General features: G+C 41.0%; 1 protein-coding gene across 3 annotated transcripts in view; it reads right to left on the bottom strand.

Annotated features, from left to right (window-relative positions):
• Positions 1–12,024, bottom strand: part of LOC137770365 (contactin-associated protein-like 3B) — a 164,790-nt gene that overhangs the window by 46,113 nt on the left and 106,653 nt on the right. For all 3 annotated transcript variants that reach the window (XR_011075166.1, XR_011075167.1, XM_068553014.1), the window contains one exon: positions 5,013–5,206. Coding sequence is in view for 1 of the 3 variants with exons in the window: in XM_068553014.1 (XP_068409115.1) it covers positions 5,013–5,206 (194 nt within the window). In the remaining 2 variants the exon portion in view is untranslated. The remainder of the gene's footprint in view (positions 1–5,012; positions 5,207–12,024) is intronic.

Genomic DNA, 12,024 nt, shown 5'->3' with positions numbered 1-12,024 from the left:
CTATGATCCTCAGCGTCCTAAGACTCTGGCCACTTCCTGATTTAGTTGGGCTGAAGTTGCAAACTCATCTTCTAAGTCCTATGGACGTTTAGCACCAAGCTTGGTCAAGCCACCTGGTTTACTAAATGACCGATATAAACCATGATTGTTCACATCGTATAGGAAATGCACCCCTTCTAAACTTGTTCAAACAGTGATACTTCTTCCACTACATTTCAAGTGAGGACATTTACTCTGCACATCAAAAGAGTTTGTATGTCCTGAGATGTAGTGCATCCCTTGGTGAGAGATGGTGATGCCTTTTCTGTCATGTAAGACACATGCCTATATTTCCATTTAAATAAAACCCGTTTGGAATGTATTTCACAGATCTGAGTATTTGTTTAATTTTTTTGGTTATTTTCACATAGAAATCCAGTTCAGCCATGGAAGCAGTCACTGATTAAGAAAAAATATTAAAGTGGAACATATCACCAGTGAAGAACATAATTTCTTTTTTTAAGAAAGTCAATTTGGATAACTAACCTTCAGTAACTGGACCTGCAGTCCTCAAATCTTTTAGTCAAAGACTTTGTGGCCAGCCATGTCTCAATTTTATAATTTTGAGAATTTAGAGAGGTATACATTGCATTTCACATATTAATTAATATTCCATGGCAGACATGTGGCAAAGCATATGGACAACTTGCCCAAAGTAACATAAGTAAAGACCTTTTGTCTTATTATCATCTCATGTCCATTTTCAGTAAGCAGTTAGGATAGACCTTTTTCTCAGAGTTTTCGGAATTTGGAAAGAGTTCACGTGTATTAGCGGACAGAGTTAGCACAGACAGCAGATAGACCCAGAAGAACAAGAAAAGTCACTTAAAATAATTATGACAGGGAGAACATCCACAAAACTTTTAAGGCCAGAGAAGGAGTGCTTGATTTGGACTTTCTTATAAAAGTAGAAGGAGGCTTCCTGAGAAGAAAGCCAATACACAGTCTTTCTTGCTGGGGGTCAAGGTTACATCAGCGAGGCCACAAGCTGGGGACACTGCTGTGGGTGAGAGCTACACTAGTGATGGCGGGGCAGCAGCCTCTCAGGAGGGACACCTGTGACACACCAACTGCGAGCAGGTGCTCAGATACCCCTGCAACATGACTTCATATGACTCTGGAAAACATCTTCAGATCCAATGAGAAATGTGTTTGCTAGGAAAGGATACCAAATGCAGAAAGAAAAAAAAAAATCAGAGATGTATAAATACAGTGGGGTGGGCAGAAAGGCCTCAAAGATGTCCAGGCCCTAAAGAAAGGAACTGTGAATATGTTACTTTGCATGGCAAAAGGGACTCTGCAGATGGGATTATGGTTAGGAAGACTGTCCTGGATTACCCAAGTCGATCCAGTCTAACCACATGAGCCCTTAAAGGAGAGGACTTTCTCCAGCTAGAAGAAGAGGAAATCAGAGAGGTGCAGCAGAAGGAGAACAAGAACAAAGAGCGATTTAAAGATGAAAGGGACTTGACCCCCTGCTGCAAGAACAGGCCACACAGAAAGCATAAGGGATGTGGGAAACCTCTAGGAGCAAAGACCGGCCCCCAGCTGGCAACCTACAGGAGATCAGTGTCTCAGTCCTACACCCACAAGGAAGTGAGTGAGTGTGTATGCAGAAGCATCAGGAGGGCAGTCCTGACTGCTGCCCTCTGAAAGGCCTGCTTGCAAGGCTGGCCCATTCCCAAGACTCTAATGATAAAGGTGGCTTACTGTGCCTAATGTTTGTTCAAACAGTGTGGTTCATACTCAATACCTGCCTTCCTTCTGGGAGTCTGGGATTTTGTTACATGCAAGGCAGAGGGTGCCTACATAACCAGCCCCCAGTACATGAGCTCACCTGGTTGGTAATATTCCATGTGGGTTTCTATAACTCACTGCTGGGGGATTAAGCTAGTCCCGTATGACTTCCCTGGGAGAGGACTGTAGAAACCTGGGCCTGATTTCCTCTGGGCTTCACCCCAAGCACCCTCTTCCTTTGCTCATTTTGCTCTGTGTCCTTTCACTGTGCTAAATCATAGCTGTATGACTACACACTGGTCCTGTGAATCCTCCCAGCAAATCATGGAACCTGGGGAAGGTTCTGGGAATCTCCAGACACCTTGAAGGACAAGTCTTCCCCAGAGCCTCCAGGAAAAATGCCTTAAGCAGAGAACCCAGCCAGGTCTACTGTACTTTAGACCTACAGAACTATGACATAATAACTCTGTCTTGTATTAGGTCACTAAATCCATGAAAATTTGTTAAAGCAGTGATAGGAAAGTAAGTAAATGGCACCATGAATAAACATATTACTTTCACTAATGAAGAGTATAATATCTCAAGGACATTTTTTAAAATCTTAAATTCATTCTCAAGTTAACATCAGCAATTCATATCTAAAACAACCACGTGAAGAAGGGGTAGAACCTCTGGTAAGGTGTATGGTTGATTTTTGAGAGCAGCTGACATTTTGTGAGAGGTCTGGAAAGCAGCCAAACCAGCCCAATCTTTTTAAAGAAACTGTGAGTATAATGTCAGAATCATCAACTAGTGTGATTTACTGCTGTCAATGCCAGTTGTGTATAGTCGGGCCCAGATTAGGAGATGAATTCACTTAACCCATGGTGGTGCACGCAGAAGATGTGAGGATCTTCCACTCATTCGTTTTAATTCAGCAAACATTTACCAACGTGCTCGGCCCCAGGCACCATGAAGTGCTGGGGACACAGGGAGGGATGCAAGCTCAGCAGGAGTGTAAGGCAGGCCACTTTACCCATGTTTATTGTGTGATAGGATGGATAGGATTGAGGGGTCCACTTCTGTCCTCACCTGCATGATCTAGGGTTAATAATGCCACTATATTCTTGACCCTACTTCCCCAAGGGTGCCTGACCTTTAAAGAAATCAGCAGAGGGTGATGCTTACATATGATTCCTCTCCAACCTGCTTAACTAAAAACAAGAATTGTTAGAGTTGCTCAATCAAATGGGATTGGAGCGGGGCGAAAATATGAACCTTAATTAATACAATGAAGAATAAGTAGGCATTAACTATTAGTTAACTAATTTTGAAAAATAATATTTAATTTTGAACAAAAGTTCTCTATGTAAGTAGATGTTTCATTAAGCTTTAACTTACTTAAGCAATATTGACCTTAACCCTGCTTTGGACTTGGTGTTCTTAGAATAAGCACAACATTAATATCTGCTTCGGATCATACACATGGCAATTACTTGTTTGGAAACCTTAGGTCAGCCAGCCCTAAAAACACTCACATAGCCCTTCCCACTTTGTTCTTTTATCTAGTATTAGACAACTAACTAGTTTTTCTTGATTCAATTTGCATCAACATTTATTGACTAACTAATAAAAGCTCCAGGGATAAGAAATTAAGTAGACCACAATCTATTAAGTTATAATAAGTTACAGAGTTCTAAGGATATTTAAATGAGGGCAGTTTGTTACACAACGAATAGTATCATTTTGTTGCCTGTTACTTTTTTTTTTTTTAAAGATTTATTTATTTTATTGATTAATTGATTGCTATGTTGGGTCTTCGTTTCTGTGCTAGGGCTTTCTCTAGTTGCGGCAAGCGGGGGCCACTCTTCATCACGGTGCGCGGGCCTCTCACTATCGTGGCCTCTCTTGTTGCAGAGCACAGGCTCCAGACGCACAAGCTCAGTAATTGTGGCTAACGGGCTTAGTCGCTCTGCGGCATGTGGGATCTTCCCAGACCAGAGCTCGAACCCGTGTCCCCTGCATTAGCAGGCAGATTCTCAACCACTGCTCCACCAGGGAAGCCCTGCCTGTTACTTTTATAGATAAGCTATGTGCTAAGACATAACGGCTTTTTAGCTGACAATTTTCTTCTTACTCTGACAATTAAGAAAAACAATTTCTTAAGTTATACAACATTCTTAGCCTAAATTAAATGGAAGATACACTGTGTGTTTTTTATTGTGGTAAGATATACATAACAAAAAGTTTAGCATTTTAGCCACTTTTAAGTGTACAGTTCTGGACATTAACCTTCACATTGTTGTGCAAACATCACCACCTTCCATCTCAAGAACTTTTTCATCTTCTCAAACTGAAACTTTGTCTCCATTAAAACACTTACAGTCCATTACTCCCTTCCCCTGGCTCTTGGCAACCATCTAAATTATATTTTTAATAAGAAGAAAAAAGTAATTTCTTCTCCACCTGATGAATCTTCTTCAGGCCACACCCCATCAGCCAATTGCAAACCTGCTGCAGACCTTTACAACACTCTACTTTTAGAGCTTCTCATTCAGAGCAGACTGTGATTTAAAGATATGAAATGCGAAATATAGAATAAATTACATAAATTTTAATATTCAAAAAGTTAAGCAAACAAAATTTAATTCTTCTAAAAGAAGCATGGATATGTAATCAGAAGTAGAAACTATGTCACTGATGTAAAATAGTTATGATTCCAAAGAATCCTAGGGATCTATTGTCCATAAATTACAAGGGGCCACATGGTGCCCAAGTTCCTGTTGGAGCAGGAACTCAACATATCCCTCAACAAGTCCTCCACAGAGAGACTCTCCATTACATCTATTTTTACATGTTCAGGGTCCTTCAGAAATTTCAGTTTATCAGAGGGCACAGAGAAAGTGAATTTGCTTTATTTAAAAATGCTGAGGCAATATAAACTATTGTGTTTGTTATCAAACAAAAATAAAATCAGTCGTACGTGACTTATTTATTCCTTAGACTTCACACTATTTAAAGGAATAATGGGAAGACATTTTCAATATTTCCCTACATTATAAAATTGTTTTACTTATTTCATAAATTAGCCATGGACGGTGTATTCTGGAACGTCACATGTGGCTTACATTCAGTGGAAACATTTTCAAGTAACTTAGGAGGCTCTGGTTCTATACTTGATCTGACAGATGGGCAGCAACACGCAGTAACTGGCATAATTCATACTCCGACAGACTGCTTTTCAATAAAGCACATACCCAGATGCTTTCCTCTCGTCGATATTGCTTCCAGTTCCTCCCGCCATCGCTGAACATCAGGAGGTAGCTGGTCACCCAGTCGGAGCTCCCGTATCCTCCCTGGGTGGCCACAGCTGTGACCTCCATTCTTTCTCCAAGGTCAATCTGCAGCCACTGGTATTTATTTGACACAAGGGGAGACCAGCCACCAGCTCCTTTTTGTGGGAATAAAAAGAAGAAAACTGGTAAAGACAGAGAAATCTTTGAAATCTATATTAACCTGTAAGAATGGGGTCATAAATAAGATTTATGAAAATCATAGTTTCAAATTCTGCATTATATAATGCCTCAGAATTATACAAACACACTCACATACACACACACAAACACAAAATAAAAACACAGGTTAAATGTAAATGGATGAAGCCTATATTAATTGTTTTGTTTCTTAGTTCATAACCCCTGACTCTCTGGTATTGGGGTGTCCCGCTAAGTGAAATTGCTTAATGTAATAGGTGGACAACTAAACACCATGCCATTACATCAGTGCTTGGAACTAGTGTCCTTACTGGCTTCAATGCATGACTTGCCCTTTGTTGGACATAAACAAAGGGCAAACTTTCCTTTGTTGGAAAATAACAAACTTTCCTTTGTTGGAAAATAAAGCTAGAAAACCTTAATTCTGGATTCCCAGCATGAGGAAGTACAATGTTGAATGTTGGGATAACAAAGATGGCTATGGCATAGCCCTACACTCATGGTGCTTACAGACTCATAGGAGAAGCAGACATTTCAAAGAACAATTTGAAATGCAATATGGGAGGGGTGGAGGTGAAAGTGATTTCTGTGCAGGCAGGGAGAGTTCTAAGAAGGCAGCAAGGAGGGTGAGCGAGAACCCAGAGGAAGTGAATGGGGAGGAGTTTCTCAGGTATTCAAGACAATAGGCGCAGAGTGGAAATTACTGGGCTTTGTTTTCTCCAGTGCCTGTGAGACACCGAAGAATTAGGGATACCTGTGAATGTATTATTGATATATTTTGTTCTTCTAGTTTAACAGAAACATGAGTTTTGAATTTGGATTCAGATGTCATATTAAATTTTCTGAATTTAAATTATTATGCAATATAAAAATTGGGAAACAGGTTTGAAATGCATTCTGGAACTGATATTTTGCTAATTATCCATGTCTAGAAAACACAGTGTCATGTAAACAGTCCCTAACACAAAAAAACTAGCTTTAAAAAAAATTTTCCCCATTGTCCTGACATCTAATTTGAGGCTCTCATAATAAGGTCTGACACTTTAGACAACATTTATTATCTTTTTTATTAGGGGCTATTATTAACATCCATGTCCTGTTTACAAAAGCTGTTACGACCAAGTACATGTCAGGAGGTGTGTGACATGGTTACAAGACAGCTCAAAGGAAAATGGAAGTGGAGCGCTTACATCAGGGTGTGGAGGTGAAACTAGCAAGTGGGCACATCTGTTGCTTCACTATGTCCTCTGCTAACGGCACTACGTGTATAACCCTTAGCAAAATTTAAAGCTTACAAATTCTTTAAAACTCAAATTCTTTCTAAGATTTCCTCATTTCCTGCAATCTTTATTCCAAAATTCCAAAATTTCCTCTCAACCACAAGCACAATGTCTTTTCCTTTGAACCACATCTTAAACATGCCACAACTCTGGCTGTTCTGTAATGCATTATTAAACTTTTTATTTTGAAATAATTTCAGATTTACAAACGAGTTGCAAAGATGGGATAGGGAGTTCCTGTCTACTTTTTACTCAGTGTGTCCTAATGTTAATATCTGACATCACCATGGTATTTTGATCAAAACTAAGCTATTAACACTGGTACAATGGTAACAAAACGACAAACTTTCTTTTGATGTCTCCAGTTTTTCCACTAACTAACTCCCTTTTTCTGTTCCAGAACCCCACATTGCATTTAGTCACCTTGTCTCCTTAGTGTCTTCCAACCTGTGATAGTTTTCAGTCTTTCTTTGTCTTTAATAACACGATTGATCACCACCCAACACCTCCCTGCTACTTCTACTGATTTGTGCAAAGGTCGCATCTAATGTTTGATGAATGCTAAGTCCTTCTGGGTTCTAGCTGAGGGTTAACTAACAGTCCCAAGTAACATTACTCTGCAACTGCCTGTAATTTTATAATAATTGCCAAAAGAAGTCAGAAATTAGGTGTTGGCATTTAGCTGATCATTTTAACTTAAAGGTTCTACATTTGAAGTTTTATATGAATCAGTTTCAATCTCTGCGAAACTGCTAAATGTCCTGTATTCTTAGTATCAAGGTTGTAAAGAATGTACTGAAGATACTTCTTCTTTTTGCATTTCACAATCTTTCTCTGTCATCTTTAATCTCTCTTGAAGCGGGAAGTATCATCAACACAGGTACCACATGTACAGAAATGCAACGGAGTAAAAAGCGTCAGCATGCTTCCAGCATCTGCCCTGGGACCAGCCTCTCCCACAGATGCAGCCACGTCTCTGTCAACCACTCTTCACCATCTGCAGGTAATCAACCTTGAACATTTCACATTCCTTACCTGTGGTGAGAAGGTGCTACTGGTATGCAAATTAAGCTATCTGATTAAGTAGGTATTCTGATAAAGTAATGAAACTGCAGAATTCCCTGTGCTGCAAAGCAATTCATTTCAGCTGGGTAACACAGCCACGGCGTAAGCCCCAGACCCCTGTAGGGTGATGATGTTGAATTACTGTGCATTCGCCCATGCACGCAGTCCACCGGGGTAGATGCCCTTTTTTCTAATGACTGGAAAAAGTGGGAAATGCACAAACATAACCTGAGGACTGTTAGGGAGCCCCGAACAGTTTTACTGACGGGTAAGGGAGATACTGTTCTGTAATGGAAAACAAAACAAAATACACTGAAACAACATTAAAGTGGGTACGCTTGAGCACAGCCGCCCCACCAGCTCTTAGCTGCAGAGCAGTGGTTCTGAAACTGATCAGCCTGCATTATTCAATGTTGCAAATCTTCAGTAAATTCCCCCTGGGAACCAACACCCCCTGAAACAGAGCCCAGGGATTTGCAATTACTGTTTTGGAGTCACCAGTGCTGAACCCACAAGAAAGGCACTTGCCCTCCCACCCAGCTCTTCCCCTGACCACACCACAGACTGTCTTTTTCCATTGTCACCGTCCTGTCTCCTGCCTCAGCCCCTTAGTTGAATAAAGTGTCACAATTCATACAAAGGAAAACATGTCCAGAGGGTCTGACTTGCACAGAACAAGGTTCCACAGCTTAGGACACTGAACACAAAACATCCCTCCCAGCAAAGTGTGATAGGTATGCTTTAGGGCTGCAATGAGAATTCAACAAGAAGCTGTGTTAGAGCATCTAGCACAATACTTTCTCTCCCATACACGATCGCAAGACGGGAGACAGTCATGGTGAAAGAGGGGTGACATCCAGAGTGTGGGGCATTGCAGTCTTTTCATTACTGAATGGCCCGTTACCTGCCACTTTATACTAGATAAAGGAGAGAAAATGAGGAAAGTCAAAATTTGTCACAAGCATGTGATGTGTTCAGGACCCTCCCAGATGCTCTAAGTGCTACCTCACAACTCCTCCATGCACCCGGCAAGTGGGACGGGTGTTACAGTCTCTGCTTTGCAGACAAGCAAAAAACAATCATTTTAGGTTCGGGTGAGGGTATTTTATAAAAGCTTAGCTCCCTTTTCATTCTCTACCCCTTCTAAGAACATATCCCTGTGATTTGTCAGTTATTCAGTATTGTTTGCTTATCAATACCAGACTGTCTTTTATATTGATATACTGGCACATATATTGGAAGGTTTCTGTCTCTAGTTATCCCTGTGTGATTGTTTCCCCCACCTTTCGTTGGCTCAGACACAGGCAGTGACTGGTGTCTTTGGGGAGAGGAAAGGCTGAACAGGAAACTCTCAGCGAGGGCCTTAATTATTCTGGTCACTGATCAAGATGAAAATGACCCCTGCCCCTGGTGGCCACGGGGCATGCACTGTCATAATGAGTGTCAGCTTTGTGTAGAGGGGGAAATTACCCAGAGGTGGAAATTACCCAGAGGTGAAAAGGAGACTAGCTCATGCCTTCTTGAAGTTGGAACAAGGTCCAGAGCAGAAAGATACCGAAGGGAGCAAAGTCAAGTGGGATAATCTGAAGTGAACAGACTAACCTATCTCCAGGGCATCTAAATGTCAAGCAAGTAAATGGCTAAATTGAAATTGTAACCAAGGGAAGTTTCCCTCCAAGATCTTCATTACATTGTCTCAAATGGGAGCTCATCAAGCTCTGTGTATTTCTTTCCTCACTTAAATGCATCTTAATTCACAGAAAACTCATTCCAGATTCCAGGCGGGGCTGGGTGAGTGGGGAGAGGGTGAGATAAGCAGGAGTAACAGATGTTCCCAGGAAAAAGGGGCCACAGGGCGGCAGGCCCTGGGGATGCTCCCTGACCATCCCACTCAAAGATCTCTGGGATTTATATATTGGTGTTTTTGTCACAACCCTGCCTACATTGCTGAGGGAAATTTAAGCATTTGCTCCAGCTCTGATTTCTTAAGGAGCAATTCCAACTATCTACATATACCATTTCTGGCTATCAGGATGTAAAAAATGCAGAAATCCTCCCTCTGGACCTGTCTAGGTAACCTCTGATTCCCTTTCTGCTGTGCTTCCTGCAGTCTGCTAGCAGCCTGAGCAGGAGACAACAGGTAGCTTTCCAAAAAGTGCATCCATAATGAAAAAATCACACAGAGCTGCCTAATTGTAAAACAGATTCCTGTACTAAATGCAGACATACCCTATAATGGTTTTGTAAACAGACAATTTAAAATTAAATAAAAAATAAGTGTATACTTGTTAATTTGTGATTCAAATTAAATGCCAGTGATATTAAAGAAAAAAAGTACAGTGTGACTGTTCACACGTGACTCCCTTAAGTTCTGTGTGCAGTATCCCGAGGGACAACTTTCAATGCCCTTGGCAATTAACATTCATCGCTGCAGCTCTTTCTGCATAAAATAAACAAAAATCCATTGCTACTGTGTGTTTTGTTTTGCTTCTCTCATAGACACTCCTGACCAAGTTTTAAAGAAACACACAGTAGCGAGGCATTCAGATCTGAGCTGATCTCAGGCTTTGCAGTTCTTATGTGTTTGAAGTTCTGTATTGACAAGACTATAAGATGATTTTGCTAATTTCTCACCTTAGAAATAAAATACGAATTGCCCAGCAAGCCTATAAACCATCCGAACATGTACTAAATACCTCATTCATGACGGAATACAATGTATGACCAAGTTTATTTGTGCATCTCCCGTGAAATCTTCATGTTTATGAGAGATGCAGCTCTGAGATCTGGTCTAATTCTATAAAAGCATCATTGTGCGTCTTTCAGAGGCCCCCTGAGTTATTCAGAACAGATATGATTCCAGATCATTCTTGAGGCCACTCAGAATAGCTGCATCTCCCTCTGATATGTAGAGAACAGTGGGGAAGGCAGGAGGCCAGGCGTTCTGCTCCAAGGCGCCCACCACTTCCCAGGGACACACCGTTACTCTTCTTAAGGCAATAGCTCCTTTTTCTTTTTAATTAAATTCAGTGTAGGATCATGTCAGGAAATGCAAGGGTGAGATGCTTAGAAATAAAACCATGAGTACTAAATTATCCATCCATACTTGACTGCTCAGTTAGCCAGAAGCCTTTGGAAAAAAAGTCCATTGATGGTAAAAGTTACATTTTCTTCAGTGATGTTATGTAGCTGAATTCATTACAATTTGTAAGCACACTGTGAAAGCCTTGGATAAAAAGAGATATGTACAGACGAGCTGCTATACAAAATAGAGTGGTAAAATGAGAATGCAAAAAGGATGAGGTCTGAGCATCACAAAATGTAAATACTACTGACAAAGGTGCATTTTTTGGGGGGTAGGCATTCATCCCCAGCAAAGTATGGCATTATTTTGTGTCGGAGAAAAGCCTGCTCCACTGGATTTCCTTGGAGGAAACATGGCAACAAGGGAAGAGTCTACTGCAAGGATCACAGGACAGAGAGAACAGGGAACCCCTGAAATACCATCTTCCAGTCAGCCCCTAGTCCAGAAGCTCCTCATTAATGTTCAGAGCAAAGGTGGGAGTAGCTGACCACAGGGTCCACTGAGATAGTCCATTAGCCTTTGTCACTGGCTGTGGCCTTCCTGGACCAGTCTCTGTGCCACAAGTTAAACCAGAAGTTCAAGACTCCTGTGTGCTTTGATCATGAGTGATCCCAGATGCCTCATGAAAGGCTGCTAATTGAACCTCACCCCTTTGGCAGGATTGAAGGTCACCTCACTTGGTACGTCTTTCATCAGTGACTCCAAACAAGAAAAAGGGAATATCCCTACAAGAGGCAATGTAATTGCATTGGATGAGTAAAGCAGTATGTAATGGGATAAAATATATCTCCATAGAGATGCCAATAATATTTATTAAAAGTGGAGTAAACAAAGACATCATGGTGTATGTCAAGGATACATACTGTTAAAGAAATAACTTTCATGAACATTTTTGTATATTATACATGATATAAAAGTGATTCCTTTGGAAAAGAACAGAGTAGAATTTGCTAGACAACTATTTTTGAATTTGGATAGTGCTTAGAAGGGCTTCCACATACCTTTTGGGAAGTTGCCAAGTACGTCATAGGCAGTACTTACTTTTGGAAAAATACTATGGCAAAATTGTGGCCACCATAAGATACTTACTGGGCAGATAATAAACACAGACATAATTTTGCAAGGATAAACTGTTGTGTTTTTCATTCCTCTCCGGTAAATCCTGTTAGCCGGTGATCATTATCCCATGAAGCCCTAGCGAAGCCAGGGAGGGCAAGGACCAACTAAGAAAAGAGGAAACAGGACGTGTGATGTCTCCCTCTTTGGCAGGAAGAAGAGATGGGAACCCAGACGATCGTGGGAAAGAGAGGAAATGGAGGAAGGGTAAAAGGTGGTGGGAGGGTGA

The sequence above is a fragment of the Eschrichtius robustus genome, chromosome 10 (genome assembly GCF_028021215.1).
Source record: "Eschrichtius robustus isolate mEscRob2 chromosome 10, mEscRob2.pri, whole genome shotgun sequence".
Classification (NCBI taxonomy): domain Eukaryota; kingdom Metazoa; phylum Chordata; class Mammalia; order Artiodactyla; family Eschrichtiidae; genus Eschrichtius; species Eschrichtius robustus.
Note: the sequence above shows the minus strand (reverse complement) of the source record. Positions and strands in the feature narration are given on the sequence as shown.